Source organism: Tupaia chinensis, unplaced genomic scaffold (assembly GCF_000334495.1).
Source record: "Tupaia chinensis unplaced genomic scaffold, TupChi_1.0 Scaffold000063_1, whole genome shotgun sequence".
Lineage (NCBI taxonomy): Eukaryota > Metazoa > Chordata > Mammalia > Scandentia > Tupaiidae > Tupaia > Tupaia belangeri.
The window spans coordinates 7,808,864-7,833,359 of NW_006159521.1; the positions used below are offsets into that span (position 1 = coordinate 7,808,864).

At 39.0% G+C, this 24,496-nt stretch overlaps 1 protein-coding gene across 1 annotated transcript in view; it reads left to right on the top strand.

Moving 5' to 3' along the window:
- ADAM10 (ADAM metallopeptidase domain 10) overlaps window positions 1-24,496 on the top strand; it is a 166,487-nt gene that overhangs the window by 113,125 nt on the left and 28,866 nt on the right. Inside the window, exons 6-8 of the mRNA XM_014581853.1 lie at window positions 8,672-8,821; window positions 11,493-11,585; window positions 16,132-16,315. Of these exons, the coding sequence (XP_014437339.1) occupies window positions 8,672-8,821; window positions 11,493-11,585; window positions 16,132-16,315 (427 nt within the window). The remainder of the gene's footprint in view (window positions 1-8,671; window positions 8,822-11,492; window positions 11,586-16,131; window positions 16,316-24,496) is intronic.

The window sequence follows — 24,496 nt, forward strand, 5'->3', positions numbered from 1 at the left end:
TAAGCATATATATTTTCAGTCTTTTTTTTTTTCTGAGAGATTTTTGCTATAGGCCCACGTGTGCTCGCCAGAAAGACAGAGACAGACAGAAAGTGAGAAATCATCCCTCAGGGGAGATGGCCACGCTGCAATCCCTTCTCCTCTATTCTCCTCTCAGGATCTTGGGCACGCACGCACCCTCACACGCCCAGGGTGAGTTTAAGCCACCGGGTCCGAGACTCGAATCGCGGTCGACTACATGGGAGTCCAGCGACATAGCCTTATGCTAAATGCTGGTCCCAATTTTCAGTCTTTTTAAACTTAATCATGACAAAACTGGTCATAAAAGAAGTCTTCATTAATTTTAAAAGATTAAAAGTATACAGATTAGTTCTTTAGTTTTCAAGGGAATTAAACTAGAAATTCCTAACAGAAAATCTGGAAAATTCCCAAGTATTTGGAAATTAAATCACATACCTTTGAAAAAAAAAGAAACTCATGATAGAGCACATGCATGCACATGTGACAGTGGAGAGGTGGAGGTGGAAGAGATCATGAGTACCCTCCGCAGGATCTGATCACCCCGTTGTACACCTCCTCCAGTCCTCCAGCCTTTCGGTTCTTTGGCACTCACATGTGTGCTGGTGTTCAGGCTGACTGGGCCAGGCATCAGAACTGCAGAATTTTTAAGATTCGACCAAAGCAGTGCTTAAAAGATAGTTTAAAGCATTGAAATATCATACTAGAAAAGAAGAATAATCAGGACCAGCAGTTAGCGTAATGACTATATCACTGAATTCCCATGTAGCCAAACATGGTTCGAGTCCTGGACCTGGTGGGTTGAACTCACACCAGGCGTGTGTGTGTGCCTGCCCAGGATCCCAAGAGGAGAATGGAGGAGAAGGGATTGCGGTGTGGCCATACCCCCGGTCGGGTGATTTCTCGTTTTCTATCTCTTTGTCTCGCTCTGTCTTTCTGGCGAGTGCACATGCCTTATAGCAAAAAAACCTCTCAAAAAAAAAAAAAAAAAGTGAAAAGAAGAACGATCTAGAAATCAGTCATATAAGCATCTACCTTAAAGAGCTAGACAAGGAAAATGCAAATGCAACTTAAACCTAAGTAAATAGAATAAAACAGTTGATAAGAGAAGGTAAGGTATCAGTGAAGTAGAAAACAAGCAGAGGAAAAACCAATGGAAAAGATTAATATACCTGATAAACTTCTAGCTAGTCTGCTAAAGAAATAAAGAGAAAACATGCAAATTAACAGTATCAGGGATTGAAGAGGGGACATTATTATAAACAGTGTATATTTTGAACATGCTTAACCAGTAAATTCAACAGTATCAATTTAACAGACACATTCATTTAAAGACACAAATTAAGGAAACAACACAAGCAATAATGGAATATATGTGAGTGTTTATGAATGATAATTAATAATTTTCCATCAAAGGTGGCTTTAAGCCCAGATATGTAACTTCACTGTTTAACTCCAAATAGTTAAGAAAGAAATAGTACTAATCTTAGAAAAAGCCCTTAAGAAATTAAAGATAAGGGAAAACTTTTTTCTGAGCCACCATTACTGTGATACTCATACCAGACTAAGATTTTGTAAGAAAACGAAACTACTGGCAAATACTCCTTATGAAGACGTAAAATTTTGTAAACTAAATATTTTTTAAACTATTTTTATTTCGCTTTATTTATTTATTTTAATTTGACCAGAGAGGGACAGAGAGAGAGAGAGCAAGCAAGCTGCCAGATCGGGGACTCGAACCGTGTCAGCCATGTGGGAGTCCAGCGCCCTTAACCACCACGCCACCTGCTGGCCCTAAACTAAATATTAAAAGTGAAACTCAGCAGTGAGGGAACTTCTAAAAGTAAATGAATGAATGAATGTTTGAATGTATGAATAAATGAATAAAATGCCTAGAATAAATTTAATAAAATAAATGTATGATGTGTACATGAAAAACTATAAAATATTGCCATGAAAAAACAAGGATCTAAATAAGTGGAGAAATAGGAGAAATAATAAAATATATTCATGGTTGGAAAACTCAATATATCGCTTCTCCCTAAATTGTTCTATTGAGTCAATGCAATGTACCGTATCAAAAATCCCAGTGGGGGGTACCAGCAGTTAGCATAATGGCTATGTCGCTGGACTCCCAAGTAGTCGACTGCGGTTCGAGTCCCAGACCCGGTGGCTTAAACTCACTCTGGGCACGTGTGCGTGCGTGCCCAAGATCCCGAGAGGAGAATGGAGGAGAAGGGATTGCGGCATGGCCATGCCCCCTAGGCGGTGATTTCTCGCTTTCTGTCTCTCTGTCTGTCTCTGTCTTTCTGGCAAGTGCATGTGCCCTATAGCAAAAACCTGTCCAAAAAAAAATTCCAGTGGGAATTTTTCTTTTGTTTTCTTTTTTTTGGAGAAGTTTTTGCTATAGGGCATGTGCGCTCACCAGAAAGACAAAGTGAGACAGACAGAAAGTGAGAAATCACCCTGGGGTTGTGTGTGGGGCGTGGGGGGGGGGAGGGGATGGCCACGTCGCAGTTTCTTTTCCTCCATTCTCCTCTCAGGATCTTGGGCACGCACGCACACGCGCCCGGCGTGAGTTTTAAGCCACCGGGTCCTGGACACGAACCACGGTCGACTACGTGGGAGTCCAGCGACATAGCCATTATGCTAACTGCTGGTACTCCCCACCCCCCGTGGGAATTTTTCTAGTAATTAATTGACTGACTGAAAGCTGGAATGTAAAAGGCTTAGAATAACTAAAACAATTTTCAAAAAAAAGAGCAAAACTATAGGATTTATACTTCCTTTAAGACTTACTATTAGGCTATAATAATCAAGAGAGTATATTTTTACTTAAGGGTAAACATATAGATTAGTGGACCAGAATAGAGCCAGTTAATTTTTCCATCAAGTTCCTAAGGTAAGTTAAAGGAAGGAAGAACTGTTTTGTCAACAAATGATACTGAAACAATTGGATAGCCAAATGAAACAAAAATTGAGACTTAACACTTTTTATCTTACATAAAAATGAACTCAAATTAAGTAATAGACCTACCTACAAAGCTAAAACTAAACCTTGCAGGAAAAAGCACAGAAGAAATTTGTATCACTTTAGCTAGAAAACAGTTTCTTAGAGCATAAAATACCCTATTTCCCCAAAATATATAAACTTTACTTCCTTTAAATTAAAATCTTTGCCTTAAAACACACAGGTAAAGGGACCAGACAGCAGTGCAGTGGTAAAACACACTGCTGTGTGAGGCAGTCACACATGGAAACGGTCCCAGTTCAGGTACTGAGACCTCCCTGAGTATGTTGGGCATGCACTTGGCCATGATCTGGGGATGGCCGAAGACAGGGAGTATGTTGTGATGTCACAGCCCTGTTGGAGTTATGCTTTCTTTTTCATTCTTTCATGAAAAATGGAAGTTGTGGAGCCAGCAACTGGTGTGGTGTTTGGGGGTGCTGGACTCTCACATGACCATTCATGGTCCAGGTCCTGGAACTGGCAACTTGCTTTCTTACTTTCCCTCTCTCTTTCTCTTGTTCTTCCCTCTCTGGTCAAATGAATAAAAATAAATAAATGAATAAGTAAAGTTAAGTAAAATAATTCTTAAAAAAAAAAAGAAGTTTTTTAAAGAGAGACATTTAAGAAAAAGTAAAAATGAGCCACAGATTGAGAAAATGTCCACAATACATCTATCTGACAAAAGACTTTTCTCTAGAATATGTAAAATAACTCATAACTTAATTTTTAAAAACATATGGAATCCTTAATTTAGGAGAGACATAGCATTTGACAAGAGACTTCACAAAAGAAGATATTAAAAAAATACTTTAGATGTCAAGTTAGAGAAACACCTTGAATTAGACAAAATGAATAATTTTAAAGTTTCTTTCATGAATGAGAGTGAGAGAGAAAGAGAAAGATACTTACCAGCAACGCGGGCTTCATGCTCCAGTTCATTCCCTGCCTTAGATCATGAGCATGCTCCTCATCCAGTGTGTACAGGGAGCCCTCTGGATGTGAACCTGGGACATTCTGGTATGTGTTCAGCACTGATCAGTATATCTCATAGTATGTTAATGAAAAGATACCTTAAAGTGAAGACAAGTTTTTTATATATATATATATATGTGTGTGTGTGTGTGTGTTTGTATTTTTTTTTTTTTTAGAAGTTTTTGCCTTAGGGCATATGCACTTGCTGGAGAGAGAGAGAGAGACAGAAACAGTGAGAGGAAAAGTGAGAAGTCACCCTGCACTCCCCCAGGAAGGATGGCTGTGCCACAGTCCCATCTCCTCCATTCTCCTCTTGAGATTTTGGGCACTCACGTACAGGCACCTGGCATGATTTTTAAGTCATCGGTTCCTGGACTTGAACTGTGGTCAGCCCTGGAGGAGTCCAGCAACGTAGCCACTAGGCCATGTGCTAGGCCCCTAAATAAATAGCTAAGTAAGTAAGGAAGGAAGTAAATTAAGTTAAATTGTCTCAGAGTGTATATGCTTGCCAGAGCGAGACAGAGAAACACAAAGGGAGAGGGAGAAAGCATAACCAGTGAGAGGTTTGGCCATGTGGCAGTCTGTTCTCCATTTCTCCATGAGATTTTGGGTATACATGCACATGCCTGGCCTGCTTTTTTCAAGATGTGAGGGCTGGGATTCAAGCCAGTGTCAACCATGTGAGATCCAGCTCCTTTAATCATTGGGCTACAGGGGCTAGCCCTATAAATACTGTTTTTAAAGTTTATTTCTTCCACAAGCAAGAAAGCACGAGAGAGGCAGACAGACTACACACCCAGCTGAATCCTGTCACCACAGTCCATGCCAGCTCCACACGGCCCAGGGGAATGGACACATGCATGCTCAGCATGTTTAGGGAGGTCTCTGGATTTGAGCCTGGGACCATCCCATGTGGGCCACACTTGAGTGTTGTGTTTTACTGCTGTACCACTATCCAGCCCCGGCTTACAAACTTTTTGAGAAATACTCACAATGTATAACATTAATAAAAAAAAACTTACTAATATTATTTTTTAACTGTAAGAGGGCACGTGCACTCACCAGAGAGAGGGAGAGAAAGAAAGAGAGACAGACAGAGATAGAATTCCCCTATTAGGGCATTATTGCAACACAGTCCTTTTTTCTTCTATTCTCCATCCTGTTAGAATTTTGGGCATGTACACACATGTGCCTGGTGTGTTTTTCAAACCTCTGGGGCTGGAATTCAAGCCATGACCAGCCCTGTAGGACTTGACTTCCTGTGAACATTGCTTAACTGCTACACTATGGGGCTGGCCCAACAAAGAATATTTTCTAAGGAATAAAGAAGTATTTCTTTTTTTGTTTGGGAAGCTAATAGCCATCCTGGGGATAGCTCCTTGGTGCATCAAGTAGGAACTGTGCAGAGGAAGCCAGATCCCACATAGCCGACTGGAGTTTGAATCCCAGCCCCATCAGCTTCACTCATGTGCCTGAGATCCTGACAGAATGGAAAATTGCAGTGTAGAGATTAGGGCTTGACCAGGCACTGTTAGAGTACCTTCTTTCTCTCTTCTTCTCTAGTGCATGCACATGTACTCTGTCATAAATAAAACTAAGTAAACTTTAAAAAAATCAGCATGTCTTCAAAATATAACCAATTAAAAAAACAGATATGTCTGTGTTTATGTGTGTACTTACATGTATGTGTGTGGGTATGTGTATATATTTGAAGGCAGTGGAAAAAATAACAACACTTTGAAGAATTATGGGACCAAGATCATAGAAAAAGTATACTCCTAGAAATATGAGGCTGGCATTTGGGGTTGCCTTTTCTTCAGGCATGTCTTCCACTTCATGAGGAGGTAACTCAGGGACTGAGAAGATGAATCTGTCCAGGTTCATGAGACTAAGTATAAAAATATTGTTTAGGCCCTGCCCAGAAGAGCCTTAAGTCGGAACAGTGAAGGTCTATTCCTTAGCAGTAAGGGTGAATGAGGAAGTGTCCTGCCTCCCTACACAGAGATTCAAGTTTCACATCTTAGTCCCTGATTGCATGAAGGTGATTCAGGATTACTAGAGTACCAAGCCTAACTGCTTGCCAGAAGTGAAAGTAAATCTCTTGGAAAAGAAATCATCTGAAGCCTCAGATTATATCTTTGATTTTCCATGTATGTTGTCTGGTACCCAGTTCAAAATAACCAGCATATGAACAAGTAGAACAACATAGTAGAAGAACAAGAAAATCAACAGACAGGGGACCAGAAGTTAGCATAATGGCTATGTCGCTGGACTCCCATGTAGTCGACTGCGGTTCACGTCCCGGACCCGGTGGCTTAAAACTCACACCGTGCGCGTGTGCGTGCATGCCCAAGATCCCAAGAGGAGAACGGAGGAGAAGGGATTGCGGCGTGGCCATCCCCCCTGGGGGGTGATTTCTCGCTTTCTGACTCTCTGTCTCTCTCCGTCTGTCTGGCAAGCGCATGCGCCCTATAGCAAAAACCTCTCCAAAAAAAAAAGGAGATCAACAGACAAAGGAAATAGCCACAATATGTCCAGATAATGAAATGATCAGACCCAGACTTTAATATGTTCATAAAGTCAGAATTTTAAATTTCAGTAAAAATTGAAACCAAACAGAAGAACCTGATGGAAATTTTAGAACTGAAAAATATAACAGCAGACATTGAGGCATTTGGTAGATTTAGATCTGGATGATGTAGTGTAAGAAGACACTAGGAAACTAAATGATGGAAAATTCAGGAAAGAGCACAAGAGACAGATGTTATTTAAAAGGGTCTAACATATGTATAATTGATAGAAAGAGAAAAAATGGAGTCAAATAAGGACAGATAATAGCTGTGAAATTTTCAAATGTGACAGATATATATGAAACAACAAATTCAGTGACCCTATCATTTGAGTAGGAAAAATGATTTGCGGTGAAAGCCAACGCCATAGCACATTTTTTGAAAAGTCTGAAAACCAGTGATACAGTGCTAAAATAACTAGTCTGAAAACGTTCAATCACCTTCTAAAAAGCACCAGTAAAAATGGAGCTCATCTCAATGCAAACAGTTGAAACCAGGAGACAGTGGAATATGCTGAAACAGAGTAACTGCTATCCTAGAATGCAATACTCAGTGAAAATAGATAAAAGTGAAATAAAGACATTTCAAATTGAAAGTAGAACCAGCAGACCACATTAAAAAGTTTTTTTTCTAGTGAAAATATTGTGGACTCAGATGGTAGCTTATAGGATTGGATGTAGAATAAACAACACAATGGGTAATTCTGCATGAATATTGACTGTATTCTATAAAATAATAATAGTAAAGACTCATTAGGATGATCTATGTGTATATATATGTGTGTGTGTGTTTATGTGTATATAAAAGTAGGAAAGGAGATAAGTGGGAGGGAATAAAACGTAATTAAAGTGTTTCGAAGTTATCTGTGAACAGGTAACAGTTCTAATTTATATTTGATGTTGGGTAAGTCAGGGATTATCTTGTTATCTGTACGTTAACCTTTTTTTTAAAGAATTATTTTAATTTTATGTGTTGTTATTATTTTTTAATTTGATCAGAGAAATACAGAGAGAGAGAGAGAAAGGGACATGAACTGTTGTCAGGTCTGGGACATGAACTGTTGTCAGCAATGTGGGAGTCCAGCACCTTAATCACTGTGCCATCTGCCTGCCGCATCTGTAGGTTAACTTCTAAAAAGGACAACAAAATGTCATTAAAAAGCTACCAGAGGGGAATGATTAGATAACAAAGAGCAAAAATCCTGAAAGATGGCAGGGAAGGAGAGAGTACAAATGTCAGCTCATCTCTCATTTGAAACCAGAAGTCAGTGGAATGTGCTGAAACAGAGTAACTGTCCTCCAGGAATGCTGTATTCAGTGAAAATAGGAGATAAATAATACTGTATATTTAAGCCCAAGTATGGGCCAGCTCTGTGGCATGGTGGTTGGGGCAGCTGGATTCTGTATGGCCAACCGTACGGTTTGAATCTTGGACCCAACAGTTTGAGAAACATGCCAGGCATGTGCGCCTGTGTGCTTAAAATCCTGAAAGGAGGGGGAGAGAGAGAAGGGATTTTGGCATGGTTATTCCTCATGTGGTGCGCTTTCTCCTCTGTCAAGTACACCTGCTCTCTAACAGGAAAATAATTGAAGTGGGAAGCATATTCAAAGATGCATTTTGAAAAGATTGTAGTATGGAATAGATCAAAGGTCAATAGTGTGTATGGATTGAGTGAATCGATCTCAGGGTAGTGTTCTGGGTATGAAGTAGTCGTAGCTTAGGGTAAAGTGGTGGAGCCAGAAGCAATGGGCAGAATTCCTGGGTACTTATATGAGATAAATACAGGATTGGGTGGTAGATTGGTATTAGGTATGAGGTAGTGGAAGATACCAAACAGTTCTAAGACTTGCTTTAGCTTTGAGTAAATACATATTAAGAAAAAAGTTTTGAAAATGTTTAAAATTGAGGAGATTCTTAAGTTAAGTCGTCTATACAAAGAATGTTTGACTGAAAGTGACGTATATGAAGAATTTTTAATGACATCGTAAATATTGAAATAATAAAGCAGACTAGAAAATTGCTTATAATATGTAGTCACAACTATATAAAATTAAATAATAAAGTATGCTAATTGTTAGAAATGATCTTTTTTGCAATATAGACACCTAAAGAAGAGCATGCTGCTAATGGTCCAGAACTCCTGAGGAAAAAACGTACAACTTCAGCTGAAAAAAATACCTGTCAGCTTTATATTCAGACTGATCATCTGTTCTTTAAATATTACGGAACACGAGAAGCTGTGATTGCCCAGGTATTTATAATTATGCACTATTTCAGAAATTCTCAAGTGGTTTCATTATATGTATATCTTCATTAAAAAAATTAAACTTAGTAGGTGTTTATCTTTTTTGAAAATTATTAGACATTTTGAACATGTTGTGGTATAATGTGTAAGAGAAGTACATAGGTAACTGAAAGGCTAGTTAGGATATTTTAGTGTCATTGAAAAAAGGGGTGTAAGAGAAAGATTCCTAAAGGAGATGAAGCTCAGATTTGAAAAGAGAATTGAAGGGACCAGCAGATGGCATAATGGTTATGTCACTGGACTCGCATGTGGGTGACTGCAGTTTGAGTCCTGGACCTGGCAGTTTAAAATTCATGTCAGGCATGTGTGCATGCATGCCCCAAGTCCCAAGACAATGAAGGAGAAGGGATTGTGGTGTGGTCATTTCCCCCTGGGGGACTGATTACTCACTTTCTGTCTTTCTCTTTGGTGAGTGCATGCACACTATTGCAGAAATCTCTCTTAAAGAAAAGAGAAAAGAGAATTGAATTTTCATTTGTGGAATTAAAGGAGAGAAGAATAGAGGAATTCTTCAACCAGAAGTATTTAATTTCTATTCTATACCCTCAGTGTACTTAGCACTAGTCTAAATTACATTATTATTTGTACTTGTGTCTTCTCAGTTCTTATGAAAGTATAAATTTTTTGAAAGTACCCTTCAAAATGTCCTTCATGTTGAATGTACTCAGTGAGAGTTTTTTGCTCAGAGGATTTAAGACTCAGAAGATGGAGGCAGCATTAGTACACCTGATGAATTCATTTTGGTAGTGGAGATGAGCTTATTTTAGAAAGCCAGGTGGTCATTCCCTAAAGATATTGAAAATGTTGAACTAGAGCTTAGGGAAGGTTAGCCTTGAGCTTTGTCTATGGAATTGAAGGGTATAAAAGAAATAGTTGAAATATAGGAAGAGAATGAAATAGAAAGGGAGGAGTCTGGGAGATGTTTGTAATAGTGAAGAGGATGAGGAAGAGAGAAGCTAGTGTGGAAAAACCTAATAGTTAAAGGGGCAGGAGGCTAAGTAGGCTTAACCAAGGAACAAACATGTTTCAGGTCAGAATTCATAGCCAGTTGTGTCATATGCAGAGATATCAAAGAAAGTGACTACAGAATGTAGTTGAATTTTAGATGCTGGAAGATTATTAATGAACTTTAAGCTTTCTGTAGAGTTGCATTGGTGAAAACATTAAGGAATAGGTTAGCAGAGACAATGAGGGTTTCAAGAAATATGAGGAATAGAAAAAGAATGGTGGTGTAGAAATAACATGGAATTGTTGATGAAGAAAATGATTCAATAGAGAAAAAAATGTAAGAGGAAAAAAATGATTCTGAATATCCCGTTAGGGCTGGGGTTAGGAATAAAGAAAAATTACCTATAAGGAAGAGTTACTCTTTGAGTAAGATAGAGATGGATAAAGATAAGAGAACTTAAAGGTAAAGAGAGGAGGGGGTCAAGATAAACTCTGAGTAAAGTTTGAGGTAAACTCACCATGGAGAAATGTTTGAACTACTGCTGTTGGGACTGGAGTAGAACCAGCCAGAGTTGGAAAAGCGATCGCCAGGCCCAGCAGAGATTAGGTAGCCTTGTTGGCACTGTTGATGACTTTCATCAGCAATGTTTGGCAGTTGAGGCTACTTTTGAAATTAATTTTGTTAATGCTTTTATTCACATATTTTATGTTTATATAATTTTTCACATTAATAAATGGTATTAATAGCAAGATTGGTTTTTGTCAAAGAAATTAGGAAGTTTGTGTCCAAAGTGGTATAGAAGCCAATTAGTTGGGAGTCAGTTAAACAGGTGCTTTTTGTGTTCCGTCACATGTTTATCTTCTAGAATTTGACCAAGTATGAAATGTACCTGTTTTTAGAAAAATGTCTTATTTAGTTTTATTTAATTTATTTATTTTTAATTTTGACCAGAGAGGAAGAGAGAGAGGGAGAAAGAGAGAGTGAGAAAGCCATCTGCCAGGTCCAGGACTCAAACTGTGATTGGCCATGTGGAATCCAATACCCCTAACCACCATGCCACCTGCCGGCCCTAAATGTACCTTTTTTTATTTGTATTCTCTCCTTTCTTTCCGCCCCCATTAGAATAAACTCCGGTAAATTTTCAGGGGCTGCCTCTATTTTGTTCATCAGTACATCCCCTGCACCTGCAACAGTGCCTGTATATAGAAAGTGGTCAGCAAAACTTACAGAATGTAGACTAACACAGCGATAGAAGGACTCAAGTCAGGAGGTGACTAGTGTCCTGATGTTCTAGGCAGATTTTATAGAAAATGTGTGAGCTGAGTCTGAAGTATGAAAAGAGAAAGATAACCTAGGCCTAAGGCATCAGCATGTGAAAAGGCATGGGCACCTGGCGTTGTAGGATGGATCGAAGAAACAGAGTTCTTATGTGACTGAAGCAAGTGCACATGTTTGTTTTTGGCCAGGGAAGAGCCTGGGAAAGGCAAAGAATCTGCTTTTCCGCCCTAGCTCACTAATCTTTTTATACTTCTGTCTAGTATATGATATAAACACTTAAGAATTTGAATGGGGTGGAGCATGAATAATTAATTCTTGATTTTAGAAATGGAAAACCATTTTTTTCCGACATCATTTCTAAAATGTTCTTCTTCTTTTTTAAATCAATAGATATCCAGTCATGTTAAAGCGATTGATACTATTTACCAGACCACAGACTTCTCTGGAATTCGTAACATCAGTTTCATGGTGAAACGCATAAGAGTAAGGAATTTTAATATTTAATAGTTAAAAACAAAAATATTTGAAAAGATAAACAGTAAGGAATGTATTTAAAGAAAGAAAAATGCTTTCTTTTTTACTTCATTTTTGTGCATTAGGTAGTTTGAATTAGTGATCTGCTAAGTTAGATTATTTTTACTCTTGACTTTTACATATACACGGATACGTGGGAGTTTATGATTTAAGAATTAAATCTATAGGGCTCTAACCTAGACTACCGTAGAGGTAAGGTAGTGCCATTTTCTGTCTGTCTGGTTAACTACTCTAAAGAAAGACCTAGCCCATCAGCAACTACAGATAAAGGACCCGACCCCCGGCCCCACATTACTCCTCAGTGTCTTAAGATTTGCCTGTGCATTATGTTTTAGTGTGTATCCTATTTGATTTTAAAGGGGAATGGGAGGTTACATGTGATGTTTAAAGTAGAAAGTTGGGAAAACACTTAATTCTATAATAGTCTTGAAAATTCACAGATCACACTAACATATATCAAGTTTTGAGAAAGCTTTCAGGAAAGAAACCTCTATTATTAAAAATAAATCTGACTATGGAATGTTGGGTTTTGAGTTTTTTGTTTTGTGTTAATATCAACTGAGATTCCAGAACACTGCAGAATACATTTTGAGAAATGCTAGAGTCACAGGGTCACTATTTTAATGTTCCAAATTATAAATAAATATTATAATGAGATACTGAGAAAATTGGGCTAATTGTTTAAAAATTTTTATTATTTTTCTAAATGTATGTGTATAGCTTTTATGAATTGAAATTTATAAACTAGATATACAACCTCATTTTTAAAAAAAATCATCCTTGGGGGCCGTAGGTGGCATGATGGTTAAGGTGCTAGATTTCTACATGGCCAACTATGGTTCAAATCTTGGACCTGGTGGCTTGAAAATCATGCTGGGTAGGGACCAGCAATTAGCGTAATGGCTATGTCGTTGGACTCCCACGTAGTCGACCACAGTTCGAGTCCCGGACCCGGTGGCTTAAACTCAGCCGGGCGCATGTGCGTGCGTGCCCAAGATCCCGAGAGGAGAATGGAGGAAAAGGGATTGTGGCATGGCCATCCCCCCTGGGGGCTGATTTCTCACTTTCTGTCTGTCTATCTCTCTCTGTCTGTTTGGCGAGCACACGCGCCCTATAGCAAAAACCTCACCAAAAAAAAGAAAAAAAAAATCATGCTGGGTATATGTTTTTGCGTGCCCAAAAATCACAGGAGGAGAATGTAGAAGAAGGAATTGTGGTGTGGACATCCCCCTGGGGGAATGATTTCTCACTTTCCCTCTCTCTCTCTCTCTTTCTCCAGAGAGCATACACGCTCTATGGCAAAAAACCTTAAAAAAAGGAAAAAAAAAAAAAAAAAGAGAAAATCATTCTTTTACTACTAAAAGTGTTGGCCACTGGATTTCTTTATATTTGTGAATCATTTTTCTTAAAATATGTGGGACTATATTACAAAAGGATATACTAGAAAATGTTAATATGTATTTATTGACAGTTGTAGGTGATCCTTTTAGAAGTAGTGTCTTAAATTGGAGTGTCTTAAGTTGAAATATGGTTTGCAGATTTACAGTATAAGAACTGTTCACAGGACCAACCAGTAGCATGGTAGTTTAGCAGCTGAATCCCATGTGGCCATCCATGCAGTCTGAATCCTGGACCTTCCAGCTTAAAAAACATCAGAAATTCCTTAAATAAGAATTTATTGACTCTTAAATAATTTTGCTTATATACATTAAAAAACCCTGGGAAAAAAACAAAAACAAAAACAAAAAACAGCATGTCAGGCATGTGTGTCCAAAATCCTGAAAGGAGTAATGGAAAAAGATTGTGGCATGACCTTTCTCAGTGTGTGTGTGTGGAGGGGTGGTTCTTTCTTCTTTTCCTTCTCTCTTTCTGACTTTGTCAGCTAGTGCAAAATTCAAAAACAAAAACAAAACCCCAAACTGTTCATAACCATGGGCTTTCATGTTCTCTGACAGCAGTGTTAACCCTTAAGTAAGCAAGTGTAAGCAGTAAGTGATGTAAGTATTGCTACTTAGGCCGAGCAACAGAATGGAAAATAGTGAAAAGCGGAAGACACTGGGCAAGTTGTAGTTAGGAACTTTTTTTGAGTAAAATTATTTGCATTAGAAAGAAATACATTTGTGTGTATAAATGAATAATATGGCAGTTGGTTGTTTTTAGACCTTAAAAGATTAAAATGTAAGGTTTGGTCCCATGGATTGGTGACTAAAGGAACGATATCCCACATAGTCAACTGTGTGGTTCAGATCCATCCTGGAAAACAGCATGTCATTCTGGGGTGTGTGTGTGTGTGTGTGTGTGTGTATTCAAAATCCTGACAGGATGGAGAAATGGGGAAGGCATAGTGATGTATTCACATCCCTTGGCTGGAACTTTCTTTACCTCCTCCTTTGTCTCCTTGTCTCTCTGGTGACTTCAGGTGCCCTCTGGCAAATTAAAAAAGAAAAAGAAAGGAGCCCCCCCCCACCCCAAAACCATTAATTTAAATCACATCTATTTTTTTTTTTTTTTTATTTTTGACAAAGGGCGTGTGTGTGTATGAGAGAGAGAGAGAGAGAAAGCACTCCCCCCCTCCGTGGGGAATGGCTACACCATATTCCTTTCTTATCCATTTCTCTCTCCTCTTGGGATTTTGAGCATACACACACATGCAGTTGGTGTGTTTTTCAGACTGTCAGGTCTGGAACTTGACTACGTGGTCGACCATGTGGGATCCAGCCACCTTAACCACTATGCACTGGCTGGCCCAAATCTCACCTGTTGAAGTTTATTCATGACCCATTAAATAATTTAAAGTTTATATTCTTTCAGCAGATGTTGAATATTAATCATCTCCCTCTCCCATTAGTTTTTAAAACTGGGGAGTAAGGGGGTGGAGAGGAAGGAAGAAGGGAGATAATATTTTGGACAGTTTCTCCATGTCATGATCCTCCTGTTCCAGTCTTCCAATTACCTAGGACCATAGGCATGTACCTAATTTTTTCAGGTTGGGCCGGGAACTAAACCGTGGACTGCCGCTGGAGCCCCAGCCACTGTGCAGTGGTGCCATTGTGGCTGGGACCAATTGTCCCAATTTTAGTGTAGGTAACTAAAATTTAGATGCAATTTTTATTTGTAGTTAATATTACAGGCTATCAGGGAATTTAATTTCTATATTTAGTGGTAGAAAGACATCTATAGCATATCTTTAATCATGGACTATCCATAATACATAGTGATATGCTTTTGAATTTTTGTATTAAATAACAATACCGATTACTTTTTGTTAATATTTATTAGATATATCAGATGTTTTGAAATCTGTCCTGGGGAAGTTACCCTCAATGGTATCTTTTCTAGTCTTCTTTTGAGACTTGGTTTTACTGGAAAGTATGAATCATACAAAGACCTGTAGTTCTTATTATGTCAACTGTTATAGCTATTATAGCATCTCTGTATTACCAGTGTCTTCACATAGACTAAGGTTACCTTACTTGTCTTTTTAAAAAATAATTATTTTATTTGTTATTATTATTTTGAATTTGACCAGAGAGAGAGAGAACTGGAAAGTGAGAAAGCAAGCCTCCAGGTCCAGGACTCGAACTATGGCTGGCCAGTGAGAATCTTGCACCTTAGTCACTGTGCCACCTGTTGGCGCCTATACATGTCTGTTTAAAAATTTTATCATGTCTTATATGTAATTTGCTAGCTTACCTGGAGAAAGCCACTTGTTTTAGGACTTCAGAGGATATGCAGGGATCTCTGAAAGGAGGCAGGGGTTAATAAAGGAAAGATTTGCTTTCAGAACAAATTATCTTCAGATTGTAGGAAGAAACTGCAATGTAGTAGCGAAGTACGAGAAAAAAGTTTTGAGAAATTTAGCTTGAAATAGTAAAAGAAGTGAATTGAAAGTTGAAAGAAAATAAAATCTGTGTTCACAGTCAAGGAAAAAAGACCTAACTTGAAGTTTGTTGAGCTTGACTCATGTGACTCTCTAGGCCAGGAGAGAGCCAAGAAATTGACTTGTTTGCTGTAGTGATGGTCTTGGATTCAATATTTATGTTTTAGTAATGAGCTAAAATATGGAGTTTTATATCCTATGCTTGTCTCCATATGTAGAAAATTAGCACTGAAGGGGACTTGTTTAGGTGATTAAATTTGAGATACAGTACTTTTTTTTTTTTTTTTTTTTTTTTTTTTTTTGATAGACATGGTCAAAGCAAAACTTGTTTTTTCTTCCCAGGTGTTCAAAGTTCAGGAACCTAGTCAATACTTGCTCAGAAATTTAACATCTTCCATTTTAATTCCTCCTCCCTCCTTTCCTTCTTTCTTGTTTTGTTTCCCTGGTTTCTGTGATCAGCTCAGGGATGGGAGTAGTGAGAACAACCCTAGAAACCTTAATTCGGGTGATTTCCCTTGGGCCCTGAGCATATTGTCAAGAAGGAAGTGAGCAGAGACTTATACTCAGGCTCTGCTAACGTTAATTGCTTATTTAAATTGTTGTTTTGGATTTTAGATCAATACAACTGCTGATGAGAAGGACCCTACAAATCCTTTCCGTTTCCCAAATATTGGTGTGGAGAAGTTTCTGGAATTGAATTCTGAGCAGAATCATGATGACTACTGTTTGGCCTATGTCTTCACAGACCGAGATTTTGATGATGGAGTTCTTGGTCTGGCTTGGGTTGGAGCACCTTCAGGTAGTTTATCTGTGTCTTAACTTAATACTTGAAATAAGGGCAATTTTCAGGGCAGACTGAATTTTGCAAAGCCTAGGAGAAAGTAATGTCTGTGCAATGTCATCATTTACACTATTTGAGTGAGGCATATTGTAATGCCCAAATAGATGGAGCAGCTGTTTATTTTGAAAAGATTGCAGGGAAATATCCTGATATGTGGTATGCTCAATAGTTGAAATAAATAATTTTATGAGAAAAAAGTGGTCCTTACTTGAAACCAAAAGGGTAACTTAATTCTTCCACAAAAGTTAAAAAGTGTAACTTCATTCTTCCACAAAAGTTAATAAGTTTTATTTAGTTGTTGTTGTTGTTGGTGTTTTTTTTTTTTTTTTTTTCTTGTTTTGGATTTGGTTTTGGTTTTTAAAACTGGGTAGCTTACCTGCAAAGGGAGCTTCTTGTTTGCTGTTATGTGGTGAAATAAAGAGGACAAAAACCCTGGTCAGGAGCAGCATGTAGAAAGAAAAGAAAACCTATCTTTTTTATTGTATTATTCTTAGACTTTATTTATTTTATTATTTGGCCATAGGGCACTTGTTCTCATGGGGGTGGGTAGGGAGGGAGGGAGAGAGAGACATGGTGAGAAATTATCCCCATGAGGGAATGGACATGCTTCAGTCCCTTCTTTTCCATTCTTCTCTCAAGACTTTGGGCACACACGCATGTGCTCCTGGCATGATTATCAGGTCACCAGATCTGGGACTCAGACTATAGTCAGCCATACAGGAATCCAGTGCTTTCACCATGCCACCTGCTGGCTCCTCTAGACTTTATTTTAATAAGAAGGAAATACTGTCTGAAAAGAAACGTAGATAGGAGGCCCAATACCTACAACTCTATTGACACTATCATCTGGGCCCATAGTCTCTGCCTTAAAAGATAGTGCCATTAGGGGAAACCAGCAGTTAGCGTAATGGCTATGCTGCTGAACTCCCACGTAGTTGACCGCGGTTCGCGTCCCGGACCCGGTGGCTTAAAACTCACGCCAGGCACGTGTGCGTGCGTGCCCAAGATCCCAAGAGGAGAATGGAGGAGAAGGGATAGCGGCGTGACCATCCCCCCTGGGGGGTGATTATTCGCTTTCTGTCTCTATGTCTCTCTCTGTCTGGCTGGCGAGTGCACACGCCCTATAGCAAACCTCTCCAAAAAAAGAAAAAGAAAAAAAGATAGTGCCATTAGAACCAGCGAATGGTATAGTGGTTATATCGCTGGGAGTCTGACCTTGGTTCAAGTCCTGGACCCAAGAATTTGAAACTTACATGGGGTGCGTGTGTGTGTGTGCCCAAAATCCCGGGAGGAGAAGGGATTGTGGCATGGCCATCCTCCCTGGAGGGTGATTTCTTACTTTCTGTCTTTCTGTCTCTCTGACAAGCACAAATCTCTCTTAGGATAGTGTTGTCATTGAGAGTGTTGAGGTAGGATAATCCCTTTCCATTATGATGGGGGTTGGGGGCTGTGATTTACAACATAATAAGTTCACTAGTCTAGTTTAGAGAAATACAGATTTATTCATTGATAAACAAGTAGGAAAGACCTGACTCTCTGAATTGCTGTGTAGAGTTTGAGCTGTAGCCTGCCATTGCATCATTGTGTGCAGCTAGTCTTCCCTCTTCTCACGCTTCATTTCCATCTTTTTTAGAAAATTAGCTTCTGCTTTATCCAGAGTAAGACAAGCTTTTCTTAGTCTTACTAGTTTAATTCATTGAGTTGTTGTACCTATTTTAAGATCTTAAGAATTACTGAATTTTCTTAAAATATTTTACTCTTCTCTATTTAAGCTAACAGTGGAATTGTTTTTATAATTAAAAAAATTTTTTTCTTTCATATTTTAAAGTGTATTCAACTTTATGAAGTCATTAAAGTTCAAGCTTATGTCATGGGTTACATATCATAGTATATGATTTTGCTATCTTGTATATAGTCTGTGCTGTTTTTGTGTTAATTGCATTGCCAGCAAGTTGTACAGCTCACTCTTACTTATGTATAACTTTAATATTCTAAAATTTTTCTTCCCCTTGAGTAGTTGAATGATTTTACCTCAAAGCTTATCATTCCTTTTCTCTGTTCAATTAGCAAGTATTGTAAAAACTCAGGGATTAATTTGTTTTCTCTTGTATATTATCTAGTAATACCAGGAGATTTCAAAAAGTTCATAGACAGTATGCATTATTATAAAAACTGTGTGCATGGATTTCAGATTTTTTTTTTGTTCCAAAATAAATTTGTACTTTCAACTCATTTTTTCCATGAAGTTTAAAGGTCTTATTCTCAAGTCTCAAATAAATAAGTGGTTCTGGAGGAGCAAGTCCTCTATTTTAAAGTGTATTCAACTTTATGAAGTCATTAAAGTTCAAGCTTATGTCATGGGTTACATATCATAGTATATGATTTTGCTATCTTGTATATAGTCTGTGCTGTTTTTGTGTTAATTGCATTGCCAGCAAGTTGTACAGCTCACTCTTACTTATGTATAACTTTAATATTCTAAAATTTTTCTTCCCCTTGAGTAGTTGAATGATTTTACCTCAAAGCTTATCATTCCTTTTCTCTGTTCAATTAGCAAGTATTGTAAAAACTCAGGGATTAATTTGTTTTCTCTTGTATATTATCTAGTAATACCAGGAGATTTCAAAAGTTCATAGACAGTATGCATTATTATAAAAACTGTGTGCATGGATTTCAGATTTTTTTTTTGTTCCAAAATAAATTTGTACTTTCAACTCATTTTTTCCATGAAGTTTAAAGGTCTTATTCTCAAGTCTCAAATAAATAAGTGGTTCTGGAGGAGCAAGTCCTCCAGGTGATCCTGATACACACTAAAGTTTGAGAACTACTATATTAATATTTTTGTCTCTAAAGCTTGTTCACAAATTATGGTCCATGGATTAACAGCACCACCAGGGAATCTGTTGGAAATGTAAATTCTTAGGCCCTTGACATGGTTTAGGGGGCCCCACTAGGTTGAAACTTAACACCCAGTGGCAGTGTTTGGAGGTGGGACCTAGTGGGAGGTGTTTGGGACATGGGGGCAGGTCCCTGATGAATAGATGTAGACTGTTTCTATGTAGGGAGTGAATATCCAAAATTAGTTCCCAAGAAAGTGGAGTATTATAAAGCAAGCCAGCCACCCCAGGTTACTGTCTCTTTGTACTTACCGACTGGCCTTTCTGCTTTTTCATGGTTGGGTGCAGCTGCACTTGGCTCTCACTAGAGCTGAGCAGATGCCAGTGCCAAGCTTTTGGGCTTTCCAGTCACCAGAGTCACGAGCCAAACAAGCTTCTTTTCTTTATAAATTTCCCAGTCTTAGGTATTCTGTTATAGCAACACTAACAGAGTAAGACACCTACCTAAATCTACTGAACAGAAACTCCAAAGGTAGGGCTCAACAGTCTTGGTTAGAAACAAGTCCTCCAGGTGATTCTGATGCACACTAAAGTTTGAGAACCACTATGTTATGTGTATGTGTGTTTGTGTGTGTATGTGTGTGTGTGTATATATTTCTTTTTAGGGGGGTGAGAGGTTTTTGCTATAGGGGGTGCATTCACTTGCCAGAAAGACAGAGACAGCGAAAAATCACCCCACCCCACCCCGCCCCTGGTGGGGGGATGGCCACATCACAATCCCTTTTTCTCTATTCTCCTCTCGGGATCTTGGGCACACATGTATACATGCCTGGCATGAGTTTAAGCCATTGGGTCTGGGACTTGAACTCCAGTCAACTACATGGGAGTCCAGCGACATAGCCATTATGCCAACTGCTGGTTGCCAGTATGTTAATGTTTTGTCTCTAAAGCTTGCTCACAAAATACTTCTAGGATTAGTGAAATGGATGGTCTCAAACTGAAAACTTTCTGCCTTGTTGCATTTCAACTACAGGTTGTTTGTTTCATTAAGAATGTATAGTCCTGCAGGAACTTGGTCACATTTTGCCTAAATCTTCAGATACCTTTTATGTCTATAGAAACAGCTACTTTTTTAAAAAATAGTTTTTTTTTTTTTTTAAAAAAAAGAACAGTTTCAGATTTATAGAAAAATTAAGCAAATAGTATAGAGAGTTCTCATACTCCCCACCCCAAAACAGTTTTGAAGAGTACTAGTCAGATGTGTTGCAGTATGCTCTTCTGTTGGCATTTTTCTTTCTCATAGTTAGACCTGGGCTACTGGTTAGTGTTTATATCATGTGCTTGGACCACAATTTGTGATGCTGCTCATTCTGCTGAAGCACCATGAGGCAGAGTTCTGAAAATGGTGGGGCGTGTGACTTGTTTTTGTTTGTTTGTTTTTGAGAGGTTTTTGCTATAGGGCACATGCGCTCGCCAGAAAGCCAGAGAGAGACAGAGACAGAAAGTGAGAAATCACCCCCAGGGGGGATGGCCATGCCACAATCCCTTCTCCTCCATTATCCTCTTGGGATCTTGGGCACGCACGCACATGCGCCGGCGTGAGTTTTAAGCCACGGGGTCCGGGAGCTACTTGTATTTTATTAGGTTCTTCATAAAGATGAAACAGGATACTTAATGTGCACTTCATGAACAAAAATAGGGTGTTCAGCGACGAGAGTGGAAAAATAGGATTTCTGTTGTCAAGTTCTACCTCTGTATCTCCCCCCCCCCATTTTTCCCCTTCCAAATTAAAATCTCTCCGTTCACTCCAGGCATTCTGTGCTCTCTGCCTTTACTCTCTGTTAAGCCCTTGAAAGCCTTTTTCTAAGAGCTACTGAGAAGGGACTACAGGGACAGGAAAATAGGGGCCAGAGTGGGAAAGACAGGAGCAATCTTTGTTTGTCCCAACTTTTTCTGATGTAGGATACTACCTTGATAGACCACTATGGCTTTCTTCACTTCTCTTTGTCTTCACTAACCAAACTGAGTTTTATATTTGACTTACATTTTATTTATTTATTTTTTATAAAGACCTTTATGTATTTGGTCTCCTCAATTATTTTAGTACTCTTATGAGATGTAGGTATTATTATCTTCATTGTACTGATGAGGAAACTTGAGTTTGGAAACTTTGTGATCAACCTGTTATCACACATCTAGAGATAGTCTGGAATCTAGACCTTTTGACTCCAGATTCAGTGTATTTGGTAGTTATTTTTCTAGATTTTTTAGTGTAGTATCTTAGCTTTCCCTTTTTTTGAGGTGTTCATAATACAGAATCAGAATGTTTCCTGCCCTCTTTTGGGGAGGAGGGGCAGTGATAGATTTTTGCTACAGGGTGCTTGCACTCAACAGAGAGAGACAGAGAGACAGAAAGTGAGAAATCACCTCCCAGGGAAGATGGCCATGCCGCAATCCCTTCTACTCCATTCTCTCTCAGGATTTTGGGCATGCGTGCACATGCACCCGGTGTGAGTATTAAGCCACCCAGTCTGGGATTCAAACTGTGGTTGGCTACATGCATGTCTAGCTATGTAACTATTATGCCATCTGCTGGTCTCCTGTTTCCTGCTTATTAACAGAGTTTATACACTGTGGAATTCATTTCAAGTCTTCTTCCTTAAAAGGGAGGAGTTATAAAATAATAAATGGCTATAATATTTTGACTTCTGACAGTTATCTGGACATAATGGGGGAAAGTAATGGGTCTGGAATTTAGAAGAGACTGAGTTCTTGTCTATTCTCTCTCTGTAAATTCAGGTAAATAATTTTGCTTCAACTTTTTTTATATTATAATTGCTTCAATCTTGCCCTTCTTTTAGATTTTATATGTTTGCCTGTAGGTCTTAGTAATGCTTGCTATTTTTTTTTTCCGTTACGTTTTTCCATAGGTCACGTGCACTTGCCAGAGAACAGAGACAATGAGAAGGAAAGTGAACCCGCCCCCGCCCCCCTGGGGTGGGGGACATAACCATGCCACAATCTCTTCTCCTCTTGGGACTTTTGGTATGCATGCACATGCACTTGGCATCAGTTTCAAGTCACTGGGTCTGGGACTTTAACTGTGATCGGCCATGTGGTCCTCCCAAAAGGATGACCATGGTTCAAGTCCAGTGCCTTAACTGCCGTGCTACCTGCTGGACCCATCTTGTTGTTTTTTAAAATAGCATTTAATAGTTGATTTATTCGCTTTGTAATTTGTTACTCTTTCATTTTTATTTGACTTAATCCTTGCTCATTCTGATTCTGTTGTATTATGTGACTTTAATTTTATTTAATTCTGCAAATACTTCACTAAAACTGCCAACTGTCTATTGGCAGGAAAGATTTTGTTGTGGTATTATGTTAATTTTCATGAAGTAGTTATATTATTAGTTATAGTCCTTTTCACTGACAGTTGAGCCAAGAAAACCAATGGAGGTTGAAACATTTGAATAGCAGGTTCTTACCTTTGAGTCTTTTTCACATTTTTTTTTTAATTGCCAGAGGGGTGCACGTTCTCAGAAAGGAGAAACAGAGAAGGAGAGGGAGAAAACAACCCCCAGTGGGACCTGATTATACTGCATTCCCTTCCCCATTTTTTCATTCTGTCAGGATTTTGAACATCCACACACATGTGACTAGCATGTTTTTCAAGCTACCAGGGTTGGGATTTCAACCATGGTGAGCCATATGGAACCCAGCTCCGTTTACAGAACTGGCCCTTTTTTTTTTTTTTTTTGAGAGGTTTTTGCTATAGGGCACGTGCGCTCGCCCGACAGACAGAGACATAGAGACAGAAAGCGAGAAATCACTCCCCCAGGGGGGATGGTCATGCCGCAATCCCTTCTCCTCCATTCTCCTCTTGGGATCTTGGGCACGCACGCACACGCGCCCGGCATGAGTTTTAAGCCACCCGGTCCGGGACACGAACCGCGGTCGACTACGTGGGAGTCCAGCGACATAGCCATTACGCGAACTGCTGGTTCCTTGAGAACTGGCCCTTTTTTACACTGTTTCTAATTTTTTCTTCCTTAATACCATCTTGGTAGTTGAGTGGTACCTTGGGTTTCTTTTATGAGGAAAACAGCACACCTCCAGCCCAATTCCATATAAGTAGAAATGACCATCAAATTGGGCTGACTTGGAGATTCCCATTTGAAATAAAGGATCTGAAATGGAGCCATAGAAAGTCTGGCCCACAAAACAAAGTCAGTCTTAAATCTGAAATTGAAAAAAATTAGTATAAAATTTTCTTTATGTAAGCTGTGTTAAGGAAGTAACCATGTACCACTTGAGTTTTTTTTTTTTAAATTTATTGAGGGTTCGTGCACTCACTGGAGTCACGGAGAGAGAAAGTACCCCTCCAGTGGGCTGTTGTCATGCTGCAGTCCCTTCTCCTCCATTTTTACATCCTGTTGAGATTTTGCACACACATATAACATGCAAGGCTCAGATTCAAACCCTAGTTGTTCATGTGGGATCTAGCTCCCTTACCTACTAGGCTACTGGGGCAGCTTAGAGGCAGAAACATTGACTCCTTAAGAGTCAATTCTTTAAATTACATAATACTTTTGTTTTATTTCATTTGCTGAACTTCTTTAACTTGAGAATTCATTTTCCTGCCTTTTTTTTGGTGGGGGGAGAGGTTTTTGCTACAGGGTACATGCGCTTGCCGGACTGACAGCGAGAGACAAAGAGACAGAAAGCGAGAAATCACCCCTCAGGGGGATTTTTTCTCCATTCTCCTCCCAGGATCTTGGGCATGCACCCACACTCGCTTGGTGTGAGTTTAAGCCACCAGGTCTGGGACTCGAACTGCGGTCAGCTACATGGGAAATTCAGCGACATAACCATTATGCTAACTGCTGGTCCCCCTGCTTCTTAAGGTATATTCTGCTCCTGTATTATCAGCCTTAAAGTTACCAGTTAGCATGCTGAGTTCAACCAATATCAGTTCAACCAGTCATTGAGTGAGGCTATTTTGAATTCACCTCCGTAGTGGATCTTGAACCATTTGGGTTTCCTCTATTTGTGAAGAACAGTTTTTGAGACATTCCATTTGGTAGTAGTAGTCTCTTTTGGCATTTTTGACTTAAAAACCTTTGATTTTACGTATTAGAACTTGAGGTGCAAAGGGAGGAAATATTCGGCAGACGTAAAAATGTAAAGTTCTCTGTTTAAAAAAATGTATATTGTAGGGAACCAGCAGTTAGCGTAATGGCTATGTTGCTGGACTCCCACATAGTCGACCGCGGTTCGTGTCCCGGACCCGGTAGCTTAA